The sequence below is a fragment of the Budorcas taxicolor genome, chromosome 5, assembly GCF_023091745.1.
Source record: "Budorcas taxicolor isolate Tak-1 chromosome 5, Takin1.1, whole genome shotgun sequence".
NCBI lineage: Eukaryota > Metazoa > Chordata > Mammalia > Artiodactyla > Bovidae > Budorcas > Budorcas taxicolor.
Window position 1 is genome coordinate 110033750 of NC_068914.1, and position 27399 is coordinate 110061148.

Genomic DNA, 27399 nt, shown 5'->3' on the forward strand with positions numbered 1-27399 from the left:
ACCTGGAATGTCAGGTCCATGAATCAAGGCAAATTGGAAGTGGTCAAACAAGAGATGGCAAGAGTGAACGTCGACATTCTAGGAATCAGCGAACTAAAATGTACTAGAATGGGTGAATTTAACTCAGATGACCATTATATCTATTACTGTGGGCAGGAATCCCTCAGAAGAAATGGAGTAGCCATCATGGTCAACAAAAGAGTCTGAAATGCAGTACTTGGATGCAATCTCAAAAATGACAGAATGATCTCTGTTCGTCTCCAAGGCAAACCATTCAATATCACAGTAATCCAAGTCTATGCCCCAACCAGTAACACTGAAGAAGCTGAAGTTGAATGGTTCTATGAAGACCTATAAGACCTTTTAGAACTAACACCCCAAAAAGATGTCCTTTTCATTACAGGGGACTGGAAGGCAAAAGTAGGAAGTCAGGAAACACCTGGAGTAACAGGCAAATTTGGCCTTGGAATGAGGAATGAAGCAGGGCAAAGACTAATATAGTTTTGCCAAGAGAATGCACTGGTCATAGCAAACACCCTCTTCCAACAACACAAGAGAAGACTCTACACATGGACATCACCAGATGGTCAACACCGAAATCAGATTGATTATATTCTTTGCAGCCGAATGGAGAAGCTCTATACAGTCAACAAAAACAAGACCAGGAGCTGACTGTGGCTCAGATCATGAACTCCTTATTACTAAATTCAGACTCAAACTGAAGAAAGTAGGGAAAACCACTAGACCACTGAGGTATGACCTAAATCAAATCCCTTATGATTATACAGTGGAAGTGAGAAATAGATTTAAGGGACTAGATCTGATAGAGTGCCTGATGAACTATGGAATGAGATTCGTGACATCATACAGGAGACAGGGATCAAGACCATCCCCATGGAAAAGAAATGCAAAAAAGCAAAATGGCTGTCTGGGGAGGCTTTACAAATAGCTGTGAAAGGAAGAGAAGTGAAAAGCAAAGGCGAAAAGGAAAGATATAAGCATCTGAATGCAGAGTTCCAAAGAATAGCAAGGAGAGATAAGAAAGCCTTCCTCAGTGATCAATGCAAAGAAATAGAGGAAAAGAACAGAATGGGAAAGACTTGAGATGTCTTTAAGAAAATTACAGATACCAAGGGAACATTTCATGCAAACATGGGCTCAATAAAGGACAGAAATGGTATGGACCTAACAGAGGCAGAAGATATTAAGAAGAGGTGGCAAGAATACACAGAAGAACTGTACAAAAAAGATCTTCATGACCCGGATAATCATGATGGTGTGATCACTCATCTAGAGCCAGACATCCTGGAATGTGAAGTCAAGTGGGCCTTAGAAAGGATCACTATATACAAAGCTAGTGGAGGTGATGGAATTCCCGTTGAGCTATTTCAAATCCTGAAAGATGATGCTGTGAAAGTGCTGCACTCAATATGCCAGCAAATTTGGAAAACTCAGCAGTGGCCACAGGACTGGAAAAGGTCAGTTTTCATTCCAATCCCAAAGAAAGGCAATCCCAAAGAATGCTCAAACTACTGCACAGTTGCACTCACCTCACATGCTAGTAAAGTAATGCTCAAAATTCTCCAAGCCAGGCTTCAATAGTATTGAACCATGAACTTCCAGATGTTCAAGCTGGTTTTAGAAACGGCAGAGGAATCAGAGATCAAATTGCCAACATCCACTGGATCATCAAACAAGCAAGAGAGTTCCAAGAAAACATCTATTTCTGCTTTATTGAGTATGCCAAAGCCTTTGACTGTGTGGATCACAATCAACTGTGGAAAATTCTGCAAGAGATGGGAATACCAGACCACTTGACCTGCCTCTTGAGAAACCTGTATGCAGGTCAGGAAGCAACAGTTAAAAATGGACATGGAACAATAGACTGGTTCCAAATAGGAAAGGGAGTATGTCAAGGCTGTATATTGTCACCCTGCTTATTTAACTTATATGCAGAGTACATCATGAGAAATGCTGGGCTGGAGGAAACACAAGCTAGAATCAAGATTGCTGGGAGAAATATCAATAACCTCAGATATGCAGATGGCACCACCCTTATGGCAGAAAGTGAAGAAGAGCTAAAGAACCTCTTGATGAAAGTGAAAGAGGAGAGTGAAAAAGTTGGCTTAAAGCTCAACATTCAGAAAACGAAGATCATAGCATACTGTCCCATCACTTCATGGCAGATAGATGGGGAGACAGTGGAAACAGTGAGAGACTTTATTTTTCTGGGCTCCAAAATCACTGCAGATGGTGATTGCAGCCATGAAATTAAAAGACACTTACTTCTTATAAGGAAAGTTATGACCGACCTAGACAGCATATTAAAAAGCAGAGACATTACTGTGTTTACGAAGGTCCATCTAGTCAAGGATATGGTTTTTCCAGTGGTCTTGTATGGATGTGAAAGTTGGACTATAAAGAAAGCTGAGCACCAAAGAACTGATGCTTTTGAACTGTGGTGTTGGAGAAGACTCTTGAGAGTCCCTTGGACTGCAAGGAGATCCAACCAGTCCATCCTAAAGGAGATCAGTCCTGGGTATTCATTGGTAGGACTGATTTTGAAGCTGAAACTCCAATACTTTGGCCACCTGATGCGAAGAGGTGACTCATTGGAAAAGATCCTGATGCTGGGAAAGATTGAGGGCAGGAGGAGAAGTGGATGACAGAGGATGAGATGGCTAGACGGCATCACCAACTCAATGAACATGGGTTTGGGTGAATTCTGGGAGTTGGTGATGGACAGGGAGGCCTGGCATGCTATGGTTCATGGGGTTGCAAAGAGTCAGACATGACTGAGTGAATAAACTGAACTGAACTGAACTGATTAGTTAAGGTCCAGAGAGGGGAGCAGAAATGATTCTAAGTATTTTAATCAGAGGATATTTAATACAGGTGATGGGAGAAATAAGTAGTCAAATAAGAGATGGGAGTCAATCCAGAGATCAGCAACATCAGGAAGTCACTACCATCTCTAGAACTGGGGAGACACAGAGAGGAAGTCATGATCTCATCTGAGAAAAGCCATGTGGATGGATCTAGGTCCACCTGGGTGACAGTGTGCTGTTCTAAGTGGGAGGCAGAACCTGCAATTACTGCTGAAGATGCTATTTGAAGCAGAGAAAAAAAGGAGGAAACACCCTGGCTTATTCCTTCTTCCTGATCTCTACTGCTGTTAGTGCCTCCTTGTCAGCCAAACCTACCTGGAAACCAGAGAAACAGGAGCTAGAAAATATAGCTCTTTGTGAAACAGAGCAGATAAACAGAATGTTGGGAAATAGATATGAGAGTAAATAGATGAACATCCAGTACATTCTAGCATAAATATATAGTAAATTATTTCACTGTATCTCTTACTACTGCAGTGAAGACTAGAGACACCAGAAGAGCGTTTTCAGTATTAACTAAGAGAATGGCTCAGATGGTAAAGAATCTGCCTGCAAGAGACCCAAGTTCAGTCTCTGGGTCGGGAAGATTCTCTGGAGAAGGAAATGGTTACCCACTTCAGTATTCTTGCCTGGAGAATTCCACGGACAGAGGAGCCTGGCGGGCTACCGTCCAAGGGGTCGCAAAGAGTCAGACAGATCAGACTCAGCAACTAGCACTTTCACTTTCACTTCAGGAAAGGAATGGAGATGTTTCCATTTCCAAAAGATCTTTAAAGGAGAGAGAGACAGAAGAAAACAAAAAAATAGGGAGAGAATATTGGTCCTGGAGTAACCGTATCTGAATATTTTAGATACTAGAAGAGTGGCTGAATTAGATCTGGGCCAAATAAGGTGTGAGAGTACAGTCCTGAGTATGCTTTCTGCCTCTGTTACTGCTGTCTCCTTCCCGCTCTAGGGGGGCACTTTCTCCATCTGTTTGTCTCTCACATCCTTTAGACACTTACACTTGAGTTCTGTTTGTAGGGTGGAATGGAGGATTCAGCCACAGCACTTATGTAGAGAAGTTGCTGTGATACAGACTATGAATCCCCCAAATTTCCATTTGGAGAGCCTCTCCCCAGTGTTCCCTCAAGTGGAGGAGTTTGAGGACTAGTGGGAGCCACTGACTTCAATAAATGCAGTAGGGTTAGAAAGTCATAGGACAGTTACTCGCTCTTAACTTGCCTGGTAGGAACCATTATAAAGAGAAACCTCCCTTCTAGGCCACATTTCCGACCTTGCTTGAAATCCAAGGTCAAATTTTACTTCTGATGTATTGCTGCTATTGTCTCAAATCCAATTTACATATGTTTCTGTTTTCACTGATTGCTTTATTCTTTTCCAAATCATCTCATCCCATCACAGGGTGAAGGAAAGAACATTTAGAAAACAGATGTTGTATTAACCATAACCATTATCCTTTATTGGATCCCAAAGAGGTTTATCTCTATCCATAAACAGGTGAGGGAGATACAAGCTTTCAGCTCAGCTCTACACTTTAAATGCCTCACTGGGAAGAGGGCAAAGGCTCTGCCATCCATCTGTCATCATGACTCAGGTAGGATCATAATTGTTGTATTCAGCCCTATCATACCCAAAGCTCCCCTTTTTATAGCAAACATTTTATGATATACTCTTTAATATCCCAAAGTGAAATTCACAGATAATACATACACAAGTTCAACAAAAATAAAAGTGAAGCCTGAACTGTAATATAAAGTAGAATGAAAACAGTTTGCAGCAAAATAACTTGCATTGCAGAATAGAAATGCTAAAGCTCAACTCTATTAGAAAACATAGTGAAGTAGTCAGATATTCACCCCATGTGGAAAATTATGAACATGACAGCTGTAAGAGGACTGATGCAGGTAGAGAATGAAGAGATTCAAATAGCACATCAATGATGCTTTTTCTGAAACAGTGGACAATGCTTGATAAAGTTCCAAATGAAATAAGTTACCACCTTCCACTTAGTTTACAATGGTAGCATTCCTGGAAAATTCAATTTATGTTAAAATCATGCTTAGGTAATTATAAATAGGTTTATCATCTGCCTGAAGTGTCTGGAGCTCTAACTTCTGCCCAATAAATACCATAATACCCCTTAATCATTTTGATTGACAACTCCAAATGTCCCTGCACATTTCCCAAATGCCATTAGGGCTAGAACTATACCCACTGGGAATCCCTAGAGTGGGATAACTAAGGCCTTTTAGAAGGACAGGGATATAGAAACTAGGAACATGAACTCCGGGAGCCCATATTTTTGTCTGTGGAAGCCTTGCTTCAACCCTGTTTCTTGAGACCTCACTGACTGACAAAATGTCACGAGAACAATTGGTGTATTGTTGCCAGAGCTCTTGGCAAGATTCTTTGTGATCAGTGTCTAGTTTTACTTTTTTAGAAACAGTTTATTTCTGAACTATGTAAGGACTCAAGACATACCTTTCCTGGCTGAGACTGATATTCCCTTGGGTATTACATGCATGATGGGAAGGGCTATCACAAAACGACACTGGGATGTGGACTGTAGAGGAATGGCCGTAGGTAAGGTTAAAGGCCCAGTTAGATATATTGATTATTGAGCAGAAATGCTGATTTATCTTAAGTTCATATTCAAAAATAGTTTACCCCTCAAACGTCCAATTAGCTCTATTTCTGCCTTGTACAGCCAAATATGAACAAGAATGTATCAGTGTATAGAATTGTCTTTGCATCTGGATTGGGGCATGAATGATGAAGTAGTGAAAGCACATGTTTTGATGTCTTCAAACCCAGCTTCCAGGCTGCTCTGCCTGTCTCTGACCTTCAGCAAGTTAAATAATGTCTTTGAACCTCCATTTCCTCATGTGTATAATAGGGCTCATAATAGTGCCAAACTTATAGGGTTTTTATAAAGACTAATGATGAAATATAGGTGAACTACTCAGTGTAGTGACTGATCCATAGTTAGTGCTCAGCAAATATTAACAATTGTTGGGGTGGTGATAATTTATGACTCACACAGATCTTATAGGAAGGAAAATATAATTTTTAAAAAGAGACTATAATTTGACCGTGATGATCTTGAAAGAAGACAATTCTTTGGGGACAGAATTGCTCTTTTGTTTAGGAAAGAAACAACTTTTGGGCATATGCAATGATAAAAGGTGAGCTGGCCTGCCCCAGTTCCCACTATGGGCAAAGCTGTGGTGGAGAACTGTAGTAGAATTTTCTTGCAAATTCTTTCAAGGGGAGAAGATGAAGGGTTGTATAGGCAGTAATTTCTGGGAGAGTTTGCAGAAGAGAGGAAGGAAACTTACTAAGATGACAGTTATGTTTGACATCTTTCTGTCCTCTTACTTCACCATCCACAAAACTTCTAATGAAAAGGCTATACCCAGATTAGCCACACGCTTGTCACATGCTGTACACAATGCACTTAGAAGCTTATGGTCACAGGAGGCATGGTGCTGAGCACAAGCAGAATGAGCAAGTTTAGTCCTCACGTTGGTCCTAGGAAGAACCATGGAGACTCTGAGTGAGTGAAATTGGGTGTAATGGTGAGCCCCATGTGGGAAAATGATACAGGAAACTTTAGTAATATTACTAGTTCCTTAAAATCAAGTGTAAAACTTGTGAGCCTTTTTTACATTTAGGTAAATTTCCCAGTAATTCACAGAGGGTTTAAGTAAAGGGAAACAGAATGAGATGCTTTCAAACAACAAGAGGGAAATTATCAATACTAATTTCCACCTGGTGCTTCCACAAATGCTACTGTGAGTTTGATATTCACAGTGTCTATTCAGTAAAGAATGAGATTTATTGAAACAAAAATTCAGTGTTGAGAGATCACATTCTTATAACATCTCTCCATATGGGAGTGTATTAAGTGCTGCTTGTATATTATGTGCCCTGCGTGATAGAAAAGTTTTTCCTAAATGCTTTGTGTCATGAGTTATAACTCACTGTTGGATTACAGTGAGTGGGATGGCTTACTTAAAACTGCTTTATTGTTAACGCATCTATTGTACAATTTATACATCTCTTACATAGTTTGTACAAGTTCTTTGAAATATTTATTTTTAAAAATAACCTGTAAATTTTGTAAGATATCTCCTTTCTGGTGTATGATTAGTTTTATTTTCTTGGTAAGTTTTCATGTTTTATTTGCTGCAATGATCTTAATAAAAATGCTACATTACAATATAATTCTTAAGGAATGACACATTACACCAACATTGTCCAAAAGAACTAATTAATCAAACATGATTAATTTTAATGTAATTACTAAAGAAAGATATATCATTTTATTATGACGCTCTAGCCATACATTTTCAAAATATGCTTATTAAACAGTAAATGTCAGATAATGATTCAGTTAGTTACATTTTTAGAAGTCATTAGGATCGATATTCCTCTGCCATAAATGAATTGAATAATAATTTCAAATACAGAGTTATTTTAATAAAAAATATGTTTTGAATTAAGACAGATATAATGAATGACCAATCATAATTTTCTGGTTTCAGAGTAGCAGGGAAGATTAATTCAGTGTCTCTAAGTTTACTTATCACACTTGGCCTATAAATGTGATAAAAACAAATGAAGCAAAACACATGAAGTAATCCCAGGTTTCAACTTCATTAGCTCTTTCAGCAAAAAGAGGTCTGACATAGTACTTGGGGCCTTTGAATAAACTGAATATAAGCTGCATGATGTTTGAAAGTTTTTGATATTTGAATAGACATTTTAATAATACACAGACACAGATAAGAGATGTGAGTAGGTGGCTTGAGGTTTCAGAGTCCCTCCTGCAGTGTGTTTAGCAGCAGGTACAAGATAAATATCCAAAAAAATCAGATTAAGGGATTAACAGTAGTGACTTTGCTATGGGTAAGTGAGTGGGGCCAGTGGGTGGTTTGGAAGGGATTTTTGAGTTCTTCTTTCATTTTTCCTACTTTTACATCAGTGCATTTAGGCCTGGGCAATTAAAAAAAAAAAGCATATCCTAAGGAGAGTGAAGGCCATTTGAAGGTGACAGGTGAGATTTAGCAGGGGTTAAATAGGAAAAACAATATCTTAATTTACATTTCAATTAGGCAGTGACATTCAAACTTTTGTGTTCTCTTTTTAAGTGGTTTTTTCTTGAAAGACCTTATCAATGACAGTTGGAGAATGGGGAGAAACGGGGACCATGTTTAAGATCAATGTGGCTTCATAAATTAAGAAAACAGGTGAAATGTATGTTTTAAAAGAGGTCCCTTTCATTTCAGGGTTTCAGTTTGGTCAGTCCTCTACAAAATTTTGAGACAGATACTAAATGAATAAGGACTAAGAGGAAAAAAAGAGTTTCAAAACTTCCCTGGGCCTCTGTCTCATCTATGAGAGGTTTTCTACAAAAAGTATTGCTCCAGATAGGATTTGATTGTTTAAATTTGTATCTTTATCCTGTACCACACGCACTTAAAGCTCAGACAGTCATCTCATCTCCTTTTTTTTAAATAGAAATCACACAAAAAAGATATCTATGTATCAATTTCTAATACCTAACAGAAAAGTCTTTTAAAATATTAACATAGCAATAAGCAAATATGTACTATAGGATTAAACACTAGCATCAAAAACAAACAAACAAACCCAAAACAAAGAACCAACAAAATTTTCTCTTGTTTTTTGCCCCTTTCAGATTTTGGACTTTACGAGCATTGCAGGAGAGGGGCATGAAGAATCACACTTGTTTTATTTTAAAATTTTAAAATAAATGATGCCATAATGATGCATAAATCAGATGATTCTTTTGAAAACATCAGTGGGAAAGCCCAGGTGATTTGAAGGGAAATGCTCTTTCTAATGAAGAGAGCCAAATAGGATCTGTCTCTAATAAATTAGTACAATCTTTTAAGATTAAAAATAGCAAACACATTTTTAAATAGTCTGATTATAGCTTCAACAAGTCAAACATACATTTCTATCTAGCCTATAGCTTTAAAGAGTCAGTCTATGTGGGTTTAACTTATCATCCCTTATTCCAATATAAAAAAAGAAGAAAAAAACAAGTCATATTTGAACATTAAGATATTCATAAAGACTGTATAAAGTAAAAAACAAAAACAAAAAAATCTTCACAGATTGTTAGCCATCTCTTTCAACGATTTCTCATAAATTTTTCTCTGTCCTTATCAGTAGATAACCCCCATCTCAGAAGGAAATACTTTCCAACACTTCCCAATGAGATCAGTGATTGCTTTTATGAGAGCTACTGCTCTTTGAGATGTTTAGGTGAAGGGAGAATATCTTCTATTAAACCAGTCGACGCCAAAGAACTACTCAAGGGGGATGTGGCAGAAGCTATTTTTAGCAGGTGAATCTATGTCTTTTTCTCTTTGTTTTTATTTTCTCCACTTGCTGAGTATGTTTTAGAGCAAAGCACATACACACACACACACACACACACACACACACAAAGCAATGAGTAACTCAATCATCTTTTCAATTCTGCCATTTGCCTATAAGGTCTTTTTTTTTTCTTTTTTCTTTCCCTTTTATACTCCATGCTCCTGAATTAAAGTGTTCAGATTGGATAATATATTGCTAATTTTGTTGAGTTTGAGAGCCAACAAAACAATGGAGCCTTCTAACTTAAAACAATTTTCATCTTCTGCCTTTGCACCCCCAAACTCACAATTTGGTGAACAGTACACTACTTGCAAGTGATAAAAAGTTGAAAGGTGGTGGTGACTAGACCTAATGCTATTTTCTTATGCCATCTAGCTATAGAATTGTTGTTTTCATACTTTAAAAAAATATGTCTATGCTTTCTTTTTTTTCTTTTTTTCTTTTTTTTTAGTCAAGTACTTTCTTAAAGAAACATTAGCACCACATTGGCATAGCCGGCCAAACAATAAATGGGAAAGCAAAATGTGCTACATCTTCCATTTTAAAGCATTCTCCCAAGTGCATAAACTAGTAACAGAAACCCTGAAGCCACAGTGCATGAGATGGTTTCATCTACACAAACATTGACATTCCAAGGAGGGGAAGGATTCTCAAGGGATACCAGGCTTTTTTTTTTTCTCTCAAAGATTTTTCAAGGAAGTGATTTCTTCTCAATATTCCACTGGCCTCTTAGGAAGAGTGTGTGTGTGTGTGTGTGTGTGTGTGTGTGTGTGTAGGGTGAGTATTGGGAGAGTTTTTCCTTATCTCTAGAAGAGTGGATTCTGATGGAAAGATGCTTTCACTTTTTTAGTGGGTCTTCCTCATTTTAAAATGTTCTAATAATGCAATTATACTATTTGAGGAACTGGGAATGGACATTTGACCTAGGTATTCAGTGTTGTCAATTAAACTGGAAATCAACCCATAAATTGAAAGCTCACTCGTACACGTATTTATAGTTCTTTTGTAAATATCTTGATATTGCCTCATCTTAAAATTCTAAGGTAAAGCTTATGAATTGAGTTGTAAGATATTATGTGCTTCCTTCTGTCAATACTGGTTCATTCTGCTGTACTATACAGTGATCAGCTGGCTTTTGGAGTTGACAGCAATTTGACTTCTAGTTTTAAACAATGTGAAAATAAGATAGCGGGTTAGCATAATTAACTAATTTTTAATTAGCTGATTTATGATACAGTTGAATAGGACTATGTGTTAGAAAAAAATAAGAAAAGTAATACAGCTTTCCATATTTAAGCTTTCCTCACTGGGATATTTTTGTTTATGAATAAAATTATTAGTGAATCAAACAAGTCATAGACACTCTTAAGAATCAATATATTCACCTATGTCTGGAAACATTAAGTCTGTAGAAGGTTTCATGTAACATGTTATTGGTAGTCAGTAATTTTAAAAGGTATACACTAGGAATAAGAAATAAAAATCAGAAGTGCCATTTTGGGAAAATGGATCCATTATCTCAATCCACAGAACCCATATGTCTAGAAAACAGATGAAGAGCAAAACCACCTACGGTTTCTTTTACATTGTCCACAGTGATCAGAACATAGCTCAGCATGATGGAGGTGCTGAATTCAAATAACACTGTGGACTGAGGTTAAAATACCAGTTGCCTGAAAGGGACATCCATTAAAGAGGCCTCTTTTTGCATAAGTTTGGAGATATAAGAAATCTGTTGTTCTCTGGCCTCTGAACCTTGAGGTGAGCCAGTGGGATGGAAACTAAGGAGGCTATTTTTGTTTTGCATGTACACTCTCCAAGAATAAAAGGATATAATTTACATGAAATAATCAAGTCTGGTTGCTTTTTACCAAAAAATTCTAAGGCAGATAAAAAGATATGAATGATGAATGATTTGTTGTTTTGATAAGAAAACCTTGATATATAGACAGGAAATATTTTTCTAGGTCAGCATGGACTCGTTGTTATCATTGGGTTTTCTTGATACCAATTTTTAATTGAATGGATAAGATACATCCACAGAGGACTAAAAGCCACTCTTCTAAGCAGACATGAGTTATGAGCTAGAAAATTTCTATCTGTGAAAGAAACTTTTGTCTCTCAATTTGCAACTCTAGTTAAGCATATTTTTGTCAAAAAATTTAAAAATATATGTTTATGGATTTACTTCCAAGGATAAGAACAAAATACATTCAGGAAAGTAAATTTGTGACTTTTTATTAGTTATTATTTCAGCATTTGAAATCTTGGTCTTAAAGAGAGGAAATAACTGTGGCTTTCAAAATGAATATTCTCATTTATGATATTAAAATAAGTATTATTAGATTGGGTTTCCCAGGTGGCTCTGTGGTAAAGAATCTGCCTGCCAAGCAGAAGATGTGGGTTCGATCCCTGGGTTGGGAAGATCCCTTGGAGGAGGTAGTGGCAACCCACTCCAGTATTCTTGCCTGGGAAATCCCATGGACAGAGAAGCCTGGTGGGCTATGGTCCATGGGGTCGCAAAAGTATAGGACTGATTGAGCGACTAAACAACAACAAATTATTCGATTATTAGTAAATGCCTGGAAGAGTCAGTATGTGCTAACAAAAGGAGTAACCATCCTTTCACTTGTAGAAACCTTTTTTTCTCCTTCTTTCCTTTCTCCGTTTTCACTTTATATTTATAAATCCAAATGCAGAATTCAAAATCAAATTGTAGATTCAAATGTTTCTAAGTTATTTTGAATGGTGTTTTAAAAGAGATTGAACTGTTAGCTTTTAACAGATAGTTAGTTGGATGGCCTCACTGACAAGAACTGGCATGTCGAGAGCATTCAGCTTATCAATTTTGTAGCTATACTGTGAATGGGTTGTTTATAGAATTCTTTGCATCCTAGCAACTCAAGGGCTCTGATCTTGATGCCCTCATAACAACTCAGGATAAAAATCTGGAGCTTTATCTTTTTAATCCTCATACCACCCCTGTGAGGTAGGTAGATTACATATTGCCCCCATTTTGCAGATGAGGAAACTGAGGCACAGAGAGGTGAAGTGACTTGCCCAAGGTCACACAGTGGTGAGTCCGTGGCAGAGTCGTCAGATGTTTGTTTCTTCAGCGAGAATAAGAAACCAGGATTATTAAATTCCTAGCCTTCTGCTTTTTCTACTCCTCTCTGGACTCGCCAATCAAATTTGTTATCAGTGGACTTTGTGTCTTATTTTTCTTGGAAGGCATAATTGGGGAGCTTTTCTTTCCCAAATGTTTGAGTTTTGAGTACCCTTCCCCTCTGTGTCACCTTTGGCTCCAGGCTTCCTCTTTAGTTTTGCTTTCACCTTTTACCGTTTTGGCCAGACTCTTTCATATAACAAACTACAAAATAGCACCATTGTACTAAAAAACAGAGTTTTACATACTGTTTGATATATCCTGTATTATTGATATGCTAAATTTACATAGTGCTCTATATGGAAGAAATAAAAAGAGAGAAGTACTGATCAGGTCACACACTAACTCATCTCTTGAAGGAACCATTCAGAGTTTGAGACTTTCTATGCTTAAAACATACACCTAAAATGATTGGCCTCAAAGTTGTAACTACATGCATCTTTTAGCAAGATGTGGAAGAAATAAAGCTTTGTGTCTAAAATAAATGCATCCAACTTATATTTGGTACACATGCCACAGATGGAATCTTGTGGGTTAAAAACTGGTGTGCTACTTAACTGCTTGCTGCTGCTGTTTAGGAGGCCAAATTCAGCAAATATAAAGGTGATGGAGAAGGGAGCGGGATAGAGGAACAAGATTATCAGACACTGTAAAACAAACAGCCTGTGTTGCGTAGAAAGAAGTGCAAATAAAAAATTAATAAACCACTTAGACAAGCCTGCTGAATGAATGTCACTAGCAGCCAAGATTCAGAGATAAATTTAGTGCAACTGGATCTATACAACACCCATGCATTTGTGGCTCTTGAGAGGCAGGGACTAAGATCTATATATATATTTTCTCTATAGAACATTATTGATAAAGGATCAACAGCAATCTACCAACTCCAGGGTCATTTTTGCAAGGTGCAAAGCTTTGAACAATCACTCCTAAAGACAATGTTGGAATGTTTACTTATTTCATTGGGGGAAATGCCCATCTTTTGAAATGTTATCAAACTTATTTTTGGTAGGTCTTCTGGTGTTGAACAGGTAACTCGTGCAGAGCGAAGGATCCTGCCGGTGGCATGTCATTCTTCACTCTTTAGGAAGGTCTTCCTACATTCTGTAGTTCTTGTTTCCTGCACTCCCTCTACTTGTGTTCTTCAAATGTACTTCCTAAAAATAAGGGAGAAAAAGTGACATTAATTTGATGAATTTTTATGTATCCAACCTATCTATTTCTAACACTGGATCTCAACCTTCATACCTTATGTCTCACCAGTCAGTTTAATAGACAACTTGGGCCAGGGTTTTCTGAGAAAGACATAAACAAGTGGATGGCCTTGGGTTTTTAATTAAGACAAACCTCACTAAAGCTACTTATATTTACCCTTGATGGCACGGGGACCACAAATTGCTTTGTAATCATACAAAAATATGTGTTTATTCATCTGCCACTATCACAGGTTCCTTGATAGGAAGGGGATCCTTTAAAACCCAGTCTTCTGGCTTGTAACATCTTTTTCTAGTGAGAAAAACAATCACATCCTGGGATCATCTTCCATTGTTTTATTGCTTTTGGTTCTGTTTTAGTTTCTGTAAAAAGGAGATTAACTTTTCATTTTTTTCTTTTTCTCCTCTGGAGAGAGGCAGAGGTTTTGAAGTAGAAGATTGGGAAGTTTTGTAGCTGATTTGGAATCTACAAAATCACAGACATTCTGAGCTGTGCTCAAATCCTGGTTCTTCTATTTTCTAGCTATGTGAACTTGTGTAAGTGACAATCTCCTGTGTCTCAATTTCATCCATAAACTGGGATAATAATGGTTTCTACCTTTTAGGACTAAGGGTTAAAAAATTAGAACATAAAATCACTTATAATAGGCCTGGAACACCATGAACACTACATAAGTATTACCGTTATTTGCTATTATTATTATTATTCAGTCTTTATTGGAAAGGAACTATTCTTGGATTAAACATTCTGGGTTCCTTGTTTTGGTGCTACCATTCACCTGTCAACAACCAATTCTGTTATCCAAGGAATACTGAGTTTTGCTTAGAATAGAAACCCTATGATAATAGGGACATGTCTCTGCTCACTGTTACAGCTCCATGTCTACAGCAGTGCCCAAAACATTTCAGGTGCTCAATAAATACCTATTGAATGAATATAATGAACCCTCTGATAATGTGCAGGATCAAGTCATTATACTTCTTCTGTAATTGTTAATTTATCCTTGAACATACTTAAATAGCAACATTTATTTAGACAAGTAAGCTGTAAAATAAAATCCAGAAGGAAATGACATTTACATGCATAAACATCAGGTGCTGCTTCTCTTGATTTTCCTTCTAGTCAGGAGGCCCTTAGAGAAGGATGTAATGGATAATTATTGGTGCAGAATGAGGTTTAAGGATTCCTTTTTCCCAGGAACATTTTCCAGATCAAAACCAAGGGTTCTCATCAGGAGCACTGGAATCTCCAAATCCTTCCTTCTGGCTAAGGAAATGATCACTCTCCCAATCATTGTAAGACATTTAAAGATCATTGTGAGGGACTTTGGAGATCACTCAGACCTGAGAACTGGAGAGGGTGAGAAACTGGGGCAGAGTCAACTACTAATCACTGGAAATGATACCTATTGACTCAGACCCATAGGGATTTGATCATTTTTCTTAAACGTATTTTCAGCTCTACCTGGAACATCAGAGTGATCAACAAGTCCTTTATAAAAGCAAATTAGTACTTTGTACGTTGATGGTGAAAATGTCTTATACCTCCTGAATAGAAGGAGGATGACATCATTGTGTAAAAATGTTTATTAAAACATCTAGCTCAGTGGCCACTGAAAAAAAACTCTTTGTGGGAAGAAAACGGGCATTCATGTAGGAGAGCTTGAGATGCTCTCTGTTTACAATCCTGGCACTTTCCCCTCTAATATCATACAGCTTTTACCAGGTTCACCTCACATGCACTTGTTGCTCTACAAAGCATCTGCTCTTAAGCTACCGGTAAAGTTTTTATTTCTAACCTTACACCTTATTCTGCTTCCTTAAAGGAGTTCTCTGGAAAATGGAAGAAAGACATGCAGCTACAGAGTAGACATACTATTGTCCCAAACTCCTTGAAATATTTCTGTTCAGTTCTCAATAGACCCTGCTGATGGTATATGGCTCATCAAACCCCCATAATCACTATTATTAAGGACACTATTGCTCTATCAAACTAATAACTGAATTAATTAACAGGACTAAAAATACCCTAATTTGGGTTTTAACCTCTTTTTTGTTTACAAGGTATGACAGCTTAGAAAAAGGATTTTAAAGAATCTGAATAAAGCCCATTCTAAGGAAATACTCCAGAATGAAACGGTCACAAGTAAAAAGAAAGCACATGAGGTATTTAATCTCCAGTCTTCTTCTCAAGCCAAATTAATCACAGGTTTCCAGATGAAAAAGTTCAGGTATCTTCTATACCTCTCTCTTTACATTCATGATCGCTGTAGCAAAAAGGATTGAGGTTAGTTTGGCCAACCATATAGATCTTATCCCTTTCCCCAATTCAGAGATTCTTTCTTTTCTCTCAAAGCAGAAGTGTAAGGTGTGAAGTCTGAGTGGAGGGATCTTCTGGACTGTTTCTTCGGGGTCTGTCTCAGCATCACAGCAAAGTCCTGGGCAGAAGCTCACTTGATAAAGCTGACACCGCTCCAAGTAGCATGGTTCCCATGCACACAGGCGTATGATGGAGGCCATTCAGAACCAGCTGGGATGTCGTCTGGTTTGCATTTGGCTCTCTTCCCAGGCTCTCACATGTGACTTCTTTGTTGCAGACAATGACAGTGACAAAACAAAAGCACTCAGGGATTTAGTCTCAGTTGCATCTGTTGCTTTGCTCATTGTTTTAATTTAATGACGCGGGCCACACTTGACAATGGGTGGCAAGTGGAGGCATGCTAGAAGCAGCCGTCGGAGCTGGCACCCTCCTTCAGTGCACTTCTTGAAGGGGTTATGAAACTGTCCCACATTCAGCCAAGCAAAAACTTTTCACTTCAACAGCCTGTCCAAGACAAACAAACCAGCTAAAACTGTGTCTAGTATGCAAGTAGACAGATTTTTGAAAGAAAAACAGTAGTGAGTAAATACTGTTTCCTATTGACACCAGAGAAGGTAAGATTATTTACAAAAAAAAAAGTCGGTCCTCAAGCTCACTGGGGTTGGCTGAGGAAACATACCCTCTGAAGGAAGGGTTAACTGACTCATGAGGGAATAGGTTTGATAGGGGTTCATTTGTGATATACATTATTATACAGTAATACAGTGTATGCCATACACAGATATATAGGAAGCTAGCAAATGCCATGAAGGGATCATTCACATTCCCCCATTTTCTCTTGGCGATCCTAGCTCTTAGTTTTCCAATGGAAAACTGTCCACAAACTTTTAAGTTCCCTGAGAGCTAACGACAATGGCAATAATAGTTATCTTGATTAAAATTTGCACACATTTTACAGTTTATACAGTAATCTCCGTGAATCCTCCCAACAACCTCAGGAGATGACGTTGTTTGCATTGATATCATTCACTATCTAAAGCTCCTGAAGATTTAGTGACTTGCTTGAGGTCACATAGGAACAAACTGATAGGCCTAGAACTAAAACCACCTATTATTTTCATAAAAGAATAACAATTCTACCAGTTGAACGTGTGTATGTGCTGGTCACTGTCTTATAAGTGCTAATTGTAGACATTTTCTTATTTAATTCTCATAGTTCTCTCAGAGATGGGTACTAGTGTCTTACCCATTTTACCTTCATGAAATATGAATAAAAAACAACGTGCCCGATTTCTTACAGTGAAGATGTAACCATGTTTGGGATTTGTATCAGTCGCTTCTGATCCTGGAGCTCACCAGATAGATACTCAACCACGGTGCCTCCCAAAGAGGTAGACCAGTATCTGGTGTTGCAAAACCCAAGTCTCTTTCCAGTAACAGTAATTGATAATGTCATGAGGTGCCCATGATCCCAGATGGTGGCAGATGCTGGTTTAGAGGGTAAGGCAAGACTCTAAACTAGGGAAGTGGGTACCCTCCCTTATCCCAGTATGAGCTGAGTTCCATTTGTATGCTATTAATGGAGGTCTAATAGCACAATATTCATTTAGCAAAAGCTAACCCTGTGAATATGATAAGCCCTTATTTTCTCCCCGCCTGTCTTTGTGAGACATTGCCTGAGAGGCAGAATCTAAAAGGATGATAATAGCCCTTTTAAATTTTAGGGAGGAAGCAGTGATGTTTTCAATAGACTATGTTTCCATCTCCACCCACTACAAACAAGTTAAGTATTGTATGACATAAACTCTAAGAAAAGCCTGGAACCCTATAAAAAATGCTGGGAAAATACTGCCCATCATGGAATGTTAATAGCCTATTGTACAGCCTAAAGTTCTAACTCAGCATTGACTTTCTCCTAAAAAGGGCAAAATAGGAAAAAAAAAAAAAAAAAAAAAAGGCAATGGATGATTGAAGAGATGGCCCAGATGTCAACTTGTTGAAAGGGATGTGCCCTGGCTATTTTGCTGGCTTAGCCTGGAGAAATGTGAAATATTGGATGATGATTTAAATGTCTCAATATCAACTTTGATATCGCATTATTTTGGGGGATTACAAGTCCAAATTCCAGGAGAGTGAGGTCAGTCTTTCATCTCTGGGAGCCAAGTAGAGTGAGTGTCATGGGGTCAACTCAGTGCTCTGGGATGTGACTTATAAAACCGAAGGACAAGAGATGTGTGCTCCTGGTAGAGTAACTGCCTCTTCAGCAAAGAGATAGGTGTAACAGTCTGGGCACAGTGTTGGTCTGCCCAACCCCCTTTCTATTTATGTTTTTCTGGAAATGACCTCATTCTATCTTTTATGTGGTTAGAGTGGGAAAAGACATTTTTTCCAACATGATCATCTCCTCTGACCATGCATGGTAGATGGGCCCCACAGCCCCCTCCCATAGCTCAAGACTGTAGTGGGGACATCAGGGCAGACCTAATTTCAGGGAAACCCAAGACTTCTTTATTGGCCATCTTTGGCTCAAGGACTCCTCAGCGGCTTTGCTGACTTTTCTTTAGACGGTACAGCCATCTAGGATGCTTCTCCCCAGTCATCTCTCCTCCTCGCTTGCACTGAGGTCAGACTTGCACTTGCTTTCTGCTGGCTTGCTCAGGCTTCCCTGACCCTCTCCTATCGCTTTTCACATGGGTATTTCCCCTCATCAAACCCTTGCTCCTTTAACCCAGGATCATATATATTTCTCAGAGAACCTGGATTTATATACCGAGCTTGGATCCCAGCTTCCAACACAGAATTGTGTGACCTTTGACAATTGTTACGTTGTCCTCTCCTTCTCAGTCTCCTGTTCTGTAAAATGAAGGGGGGGAGTAAGAGAACCCACCTCATAATGTTGTTATGATTACATGTGATCACCCTTACACATCTGCCTACCGTAGTCGTGTGCAAGAGAGCCAGCTGTTTCAAGGGCCCTTGGTTTAGCTCTCGTTTGTGAACTTGATGGCAACAGCTGTCTGTTCTGGCTTCTGTGCTGTCAGAATCCACTCTGGGTCTGCCTTTGTTAGAGCACTGATGTGTTGTGGAATAAATTAGCCAAGTGTTTGCTTTCCCACTAAAAAGTAAACTCCTTGAGGGCAGGTAGCATGGCCCCTTCACCTGTATGTCCTCCTTGGATGTGTGAGCAAAGTGGCGAACCAGGAAATGCTTGTTAAATTGATTCCTGCAGGAGTGGTGGAATAGAGTTCAGGTTAACAGCAAGCCTTACATGGCTTCCTACTTCTTGCTGAGCACAGAGCCCCTGTCCTGTCTTGGAACTTACAGCTGGCAGATTGCAGTACAGTAAATATCAGTGCAGAGATGGAGAAGAGAGAGCACAGTGCATAGTTCACATGTGAGCGAGCGAGTGAAGTCGCTCAGTCGTGTCTGACTCTTCGCGACCCCGTGGACTGTAGCCTACCACGCTCCTCCCTCCATGGGGTTTTCCAGGCAGTAGTACTGGAGTGGATTGCCATTTCCTTCTCCAGGGGATCTTCTCGACCCAGGAGTCGAACCCGGGTCTCCAGCATTGTAGACAGACGCTTTACCGTCTGAGCCACCAGGGAAGTTCACATGCTGGGGTCCATCTTGAGTTTGGATTCTGGTCTGACCACTTGTTGGGGCAAGACCTTGGCAAGACATTTAGCCCCCTTAGTCCAGGTTTTCTAATCGTACAGTGGGGGAGGGGGCATAATTATAACATTTACCCTTCAGGCTAATGGTGAAGATTAAGGAGGTGATTTGTGACAGCCTTTACTTCAGGGCATGTGCCTAATAAATAACAGCTATTATTATTGCCTTTTTAGAAATAGTTCCTGTTGGGAGAGCACACCCCATGCTTGAGTACTGCCCTTTCTCTGATTGGGGGGTAATAGTTACCTACCGGGTGCCCAGGGTGCCCTTGACTGATGCACTAGCAGATGCGTACCTCTTGTTTCTAGTGACAGGTCCATCCCTAGGAACCCCCCAGTTTAGGGAATGTGTTTATCCTAGAACTATTCACAGATTATCCTGTCTTGGCAATTCCTTACTTTTCAAAGGATACCACCTGACTCTGTTTGAAGTATTTTTGTCCGTGATGTAACAAATCACTACCAAAATGGTTTAAAAGCCTGAAAAAAGAAAAAGGAAAGGGGAAAAAAAAGCTGAAGGGTATTTGCCCTTGCTGGCAAGAGTTATTTATGTTGCCTTTAATAGTCTTGAAGGATGTTGTAAAATACTCCAGGGCTGCTTAGGCTGTTGATTTTATGGGCAGCCTGTTTTGTTAGCTGTTTGTGTTACATTTTTAAATTAAACAAAACAAAACAAAACAACAACTACACTTTAAGCACACTATCTTTCCCAGAGGGAGTTGATTTTGGAATTGCTGAAAGGTTCAACCATTGTGGTATTTAAAAAAGTGAAACACCAGATTCTAGCAATTTCACTGATATGTGCTAAAGATTCAGCATATTTTTACCTAAAAACTGGATTTGATTATTTTTTTCTCTTTAGCCTCCAAAATAGCATTGTTTCATCTGACGTAAAACATACGTTGGAGTCCTTAAACTCATGTATGTAGTAATTTATATTCTAATATTCTGGAGAGATGTGAGACTCAAGGTTGTTACCTTTTGGTATCATTTCAATGCAATAGTGATGAGTTCAGAGATTAGTCGGAAAGGGTGTTACCCTCTTTCACTCATGCTTTGTGTGTGTGACAAATCTGGGCAGAACATTCAAATACTGTGTTCTGAATTTTCCTCCTCTGAATTGAGAGAAATTTTGCAAGTTTGGAAGGCTTTTCTGAACTTTTAGGATGAACAAAATAACACTACGACGAGTTAAAGTGATTTGCATCTGTTGGAGGTTGACGTGAGTCTTCAGCATATAAAAGTAAACATGTATGGTGCCAGCCAGTGCTTTTCCAAGACAGAAAATGGTGCAAGAACAATTCATGTGTTTATACAGTTTAAAAAAAATCAGAATTGTGCCCAAAGTAGTTTTACTTCCATCCTAGTGTTCTTGGAAGAAGGAAACAAGTATCATTATTGACAGAGACAAACCAGAGCACCCAACAGTGGCCTTGGTCCATCAATACTGACAAAATAATCCTATGTATTTATTGATCCCTTTTATATTTTTCATTTTTCTCTAGTCCTCCAATGCCTCATGAATGATTCAAGTTTGCCACACTCAGACTGTGACATAAATATTACCTATTCTCAAGTCTACAATAGGATTCCTTATCTAACCCTCAACCTGCCATGGTCTTACTCCTAATCATTTAGAATTTTTGTCTTGCCATATTTGTCATCTACAGCTGTGAAAATACCACATCATATTTTCATGGATGGCAGAGCTGGCTGGTCTTTGATTACATGACCTCTTGGAGCTGGCCAGACAGAAAGCTCCATGTGAATGTTTATATATTTTACAGAGTATTTTGTAAGAAATTCTGGCATGTGAATCCCACTGTGTACGCGCGCGCATGCACGCACACACACACACACACACACACACACACAAGTAAAGAGAAAATAATCTTCTTTCTCCCAAAACTATTTGCTGTAGTTAACTACAGATTGTAAGTTACCACCAAAGATATTTGGAATTAAAGTTGGATGGACCTTTAGCATTCTTATTTCTATCAAACCTCCACTTTTTCACGACTTACTTTTCTGACCAAATGGATCTTAAAACTATAATCTCATCAGTGAATAAAATAGATGGGAATGTTTGGAAATGTTTTCTAGCTCTTATTACTGATGGAGCAGTAGCCCACTGAGCTATGATTGAGTTCCTAGTGTGGTGAGAAGTTTCTTTGCTGCTCTCTATTAGTAGCAGACATGAGCTCATATGCCCATTGTCCCACATCTCTCATAACTTCCTTGCTGTTCTCAATTTCCATTTCTCTCTGCTTGAGTTTAAATGTAAGTCTGTATTTCTAAACCATCTCTTTTGGTTGCAGGATAAAAACAAGGTAGCCCTAAGGGTATTAAAGTGTTAGTCGCTCAGTTGTGTCTGACTCTTTGTGACCTCATGGACTGGAGCCCACCAGCTCCTCTGTCCATGGAATTCTCCAGGCAAGAATACTGGAGTGGGTTGTCGTGCCCTCCTCCAGGGGATCTTCCTGACCCAGATATCGAACCCAGGTCTCCCGTATTGCAGGCAGATTGTTTACCATCTGAGCCACCTGGGAAGCCCCCCCTTAAGGGGGTTAAAGCAGTCCCATTAAAGAAGGAGTCCTAAATAGATGAGTATCAGGGAGTGGTACTCAGATTTCAGTTAGAGCTCTGAGGATGAAAAAACTGATTTTGACCTTGCAGATCTGGAAATTTAATGGCCACTGAAAAACTTTTCCTAAGCTTGCCTGGTCCTTCTTTAAAAATGGACTTATCTTGCCTAGGCCAATACATATTGTCACTGATTTTCAAAGGATTCAGGAGCTGGGCTTTTAATCACTGGAGAATTCTATAGTAGATATTTAAAAACTTGTAAAGGCACTCTGCTTCTTTTAAAACAATTTATCTTTATCTTTATTTTTTATAATTATTTTCTATTGGAGTATAGTTGCTTTATAATGTTGTGTTAGTTTCTACTGTACAGCCAAGTGAATCAGCTATATGTATGCACATATCCCCTCTCTTTTAGATTTCCGTCCCATTTAGGTCACCACAGATCACTGTAAATGATTTATCTTTTCATTGTCAGCAAAGGCTTCCACTTTACCTCTAGACTATCAGTTTTGTCCTGGATTAAAAGTCAGCTCTCTGTTGTCTAATAAACGTTGCTCAAAGCCCTATTCCCTTCATACAGGCAAGCAAAGAGAACAGACTTCATCTTCCTCCATCGTGCGTAACTGGACTTGAGAAATGGCAAGCCTTGTTAGTTAGGAAAACATTGTTTCCTGTGGGTGAGTGGTGGGAGGGAGCGGGTCAGGAGTTGGAGGGGAGAGGGAGGAGGGGCTCTCCCGGAGCTGCTTTCTCTGCCTCGTTTTCCACCCTGACATCCTAACAGCACGCACATGAGAAGCTGTATGAGGTTTTGTTTGTTTTCAAGAGATGTTTGAAAGAAGATCAAATGCTTGTGAGAGGCACTGAATCGGCAGCCCTAGAAACCGAAATGTCCCGGAAGCTGTGTGAGCCCGGAAATATCCCACATTTTTATTTATTTTGGCAATTTTACTTTAAACTAGTAAGGGCTGGAGTTCATGCTACAATTAAATTTTCCTCAGGCACTGTGAAATGGAAACACATATCACATTTGATTTTAACTGGTTGAGAAAAATGGTGGTTTTCTGAAAGTTCTTTTCTACAACCTCAAAATAAAAGTTAACAGTTCCTCGTACAGGACAGTCGAGGTTGGAATAATTCATAGAACTGGGGTTCTCTGGGTTGGAAGAGGTCTTAGGTCACTGAATTCTCTTTCTCTTATCATGTGCTTGAAAGACACTACCACATCACTGGGAAGTGTTGGTAAGCTTAAGCTTGAAGTTTTTGGTGACGGGGACTCACTTCCACTTGATGAGACCTGTTTCTTTTTCAGATGGCTCTAATTTTAAAAACTAAGAAAAATAATATCAACTAAAACTTTAATAGTGCTCACTGTGTGCCAGGTACCATTTTAAACACTATAATTTATATTTGTATATACACACACAATCTCAATAAATCCTCACAACTCTTATGAGGTAGATTCAATTATTACTCCCATTTGGCAGAAGAGGAATCTGAGGTACAGGTAAATTACATTATTTTCCCAAGGACATACAGCTATTAAGTGAGATAGCCAGGGTCTGACACTAGGCAGTCTGAGTCTAGATTCTGTACTCCTAACCACTATGTTTTATTGTCTCTCTTATCTTTCTCATTCTCCTTCATGCCTTGTACAGAGGTTTACATATTGTGGGTACTCAGTAAAAATATTTTTCAACAATTTAAGGATCATGAATCCTTACATATTCCTGTTAGTTTTACACACAATCATCAATTTGCCCTAAAAGAAACAGCTGAAACAGAGGGCTTTTAAATTATAATGAATACTCTGCCTACTTCAAGAAAGCATTGAGGGGATAAACAGGGAACGTACAATTCACTATAAAGTACTCACTCAGGTGGTTTCCACCTTTAGCAATAAGTCCTTGAATGAATTCAGTCTTGGCTTGAGTATAGGAAATTCCAGACACACAAAACTTGTGCAAGCACAGCTCCTCTGCCTTCCCTCGTTTACTCTGCACTTGCATCACCGTCTTAGGCAAGGACAAGAGGAATTATTTCATCTCAGCAGTGCTTCCCTGGTGGCTCAGACAGTAAAGAATCCACCTGCAATGCAAGAACCCTAGGTTTCTTCCCTGGGTTGGGAAGATCCCTTGGAGAAGGGCATGGCCACCCACTCCAGTATTCTTGCCTGGAGAATCCCACGGACAGAGGAGCCTGGTGGGCAACAGTCCACGGGTTTGCTAAGAGTCAGACGTGACTGATCATCTAACACACACACAGTGCTACTTAACTTTTATGATCTATTTCCCTACCACTCTTCCCTCCCTATCTCACTCATTTGCCCATCCATCCTTTCATTCATCATTATATGTCATGTATCACTAGTGCTTCTTCTAATAGTAGAAGGGATGAAAGACATCAATAGATTCTTTCTGTTCACTTAATTTATGTTATTTAGAAATCACATGTAGGCATTCAATTTGACTGCTTTAGAGTTAATATAACCCATTGCAAAAAGAAAGAAAGAAAGTGAAGTCGCTCAGTTTTGTCCAACTCTTTGCAGCCCCATGGACTGTAGCCCACCAGACTCCTCCATCCATGGAATTTTCCAGGCAAGAGTACTGGAGTGGGTTGCCATTTCCTTGTCCAGGGGATCTTCCTGACCCAGGGATCGAACCCAGTCTCCCACAATGCAGGCAGATGTTTTACTGTCTGAGCCACCAGGGAAGCAGGGTTTTAACTAATAGTTTGATGGTGAAGCATTCTTTAACTGGAAAGTTTTATTGCTTTCTTTTCCTTTTAAGGTCTTTGCCTTTTTTCTTGAATGAAGTTCATTATTGGGTATAATTGTCATTTATCCCTGTGTTATAATTGCATTGATCCAATCATCAATGAAAAAGGGAAAGGATAATCCTCTAAGAAATCCCACAGGACACTGACTTACTTTTCTGCCAAACTGTGGTCCCTTGAAAAGCCATCTCAGTTTGCAGGTTACTCTCAGGTGGTAGAAACAGTAGGTGTTGGCTTATGCTTGAGGCTTATGCCTGAGGCTGGTTCCAAACCATAGATGTATTAACAGGAGAACTGGGAGTCTCCTGAAGAAGGTGGCTGGCCAGATGGGCTCAGGCTCCAGCCTGGCTTTTATCTTTTCTGATAAGCCAGGACCCACTTTGCAACCACAACAGCAATGTTTTGGCTCCCATACGATACTGTGACAAGCTCGTGATCATACTTTTTCCTCCTGGCTTGAGACTTGGGCATATCTATATATCATATATCCTGGGTTTTCAGTGAACCATGGACAAAGGATGACCCTGAAGTAGAAAGCATGGCTGGGGCATGAAGGACAAGTAGAAAGGATGTTCCTTTATACCTTGACATCTTCAAAGTGGGCTATTTGGATGAAATGCTTCACTCTTTGGCTTATCATCTTCTTACCCTGTGTTGTCATTTGCTTAGCTGAGCACTTCTCTCTTGCATCCTCCCTTAGCTCTTATAATTCACAATTTTGAATGATCTTGAGACTTTTTGCTTTATTATCTATGAAGATACTAATCCTACCGCTTAAATCAAGGAAACTGAAGGAAGAAAATCTTTAAGACTCAAATTCTGTGATTCTACCTGGTGTTTCTTTACCCTCAAGAAAATTGAGTGCTTTTGTTCTCATTCACTCCCATCTTTTCCTTTTCGAATTCTTTCTTAGTCCATGTTGATTTTGTGCTGGTCTCTGCTGGCCAGAAAGAGGGTGTGGCTTAGAAACCAAGCCATTTTCAGCCATCCTTCAGCCATTTCTAGATCTCAGTATCCTTATCTTTAAAATGAAGGGACTGAAGCAAATGATTTGAGTCCTTTTGCAGCCCTAACATAACATGGCCTTGGTATTTCATGGAACATAAACTCATAGGATTTCAGGTCTAAATATCTAGGGGGAGGGGGGAGGGGGGGCATGTGTGAGAGAGAGAAGTTTATAGGTGACGGAATCATAGGGCAGTAGTCAGACATCAGGAGTCTTTGGTTTGGGGCTGACTTGTGTCCCCCACCCCACCCCAAATCCACAAGTTGAAGTCCTAACCCCTAGTACCTCAGAATGTTACTGTATTTGGAGATGGGGTCTTTACACAGATAACTTAAGTGAAAATAAGATCATGATGATCATATTTTAATCCAGTATAACTAGAGTCCTTATAAGAAGAGGAAATCTGGGCACAGAGATTTGTACAGAGGGAAGATGATGTGAAAACACAGGGAAAAGAAGGCCAATTCCAAGTGGAGGAAAGAGACCTGAAACAGATCCTTTGTTCACAGCTCCCAGAAGGAACTGATCCTGCCAATACTCCGACTTTGGACTTCCCGCCTCCGGGAATGTGTGAAAACGAATTTCTGTTGTGTAAGCCACCTAGTCTGTGGTGTGGTACTTTATTCTGGCAGCCCTAGCACGTTAATACATCTTTTATATCTGATTCCAAAGTGCACACACAAAAAGTTCAGTGACCTCCTTTCATAGGTAAGCTCTCAGGCCTCACGGGCCTTTAAGCAAATACTGGGTGCCCTTTGGCCTGAGCTTGACTAAGAAATGCAGCCTCCAGTCACCCTGTAGGGAAGGAAATCTGGGAATGTTTATGACACAATTCAGTCTTGCTGAAAATTTGGGGCTAATGTTTAACTCTGGACATTTGTTGACATGGAAATTCTTGTAAAATTCACACAAAAAATTAAAATGCATATAAAAACCTTGATTTTTATTTTAATTCTTATTTTTCCGTGGGGAAGGGAATATTGCTTTATTTCCCTCTTTTGTGATTTTTGCTCATGTTTTCATTCTTGCCACTGTCTTTGGATTTTCTCAGGCATTATACGTTACTTTTCCATTTCTCCATGTTTATCAGCCACTTCCTACAACAGGTTTCTTCTCCTCCTTCTGTCCCATGCATTCTCTAGCTCCAGCTGGCCTACTTTTCTTCATTTCCTTTATAGCATCTCCCACTTTTCTCTCTTGCTGTCTGCTTCTCTCTCATCCTCCTCACCTCTGTCTTAGTCTTTCTTTCCTCCGTGTTCCTTTCTTGCCTGTGTTCAGTTTCTAGCTCCAGTCTCTCTCCTCTGCTCTTTCATCTTCCCTTTCATCTGCTGACTTGCTTCCGTCCCCTCCTTCTGTTCC

The 27399-nt window shown here is 39.2% G+C and overlaps 1 protein-coding gene across 1 annotated transcript in view; it reads right to left on the minus strand.

Moving 5' to 3' along the window:
* Positions 1-13506: 13506 nt before the first annotated feature.
* Positions 13507-27399, minus strand: part of IGF1 (insulin like growth factor 1) — a 71190-nt gene continuing 57297 nt past the window's right edge. The window contains exon 4 of the mRNA XM_052640485.1: positions 13507-13628. Coding sequence (XP_052496445.1) covers positions 13569-13628 — 60 coding nt within the window. The 3' untranslated portion in view covers positions 13507-13568. The remainder of the gene's footprint in view (positions 13629-27399) is intronic.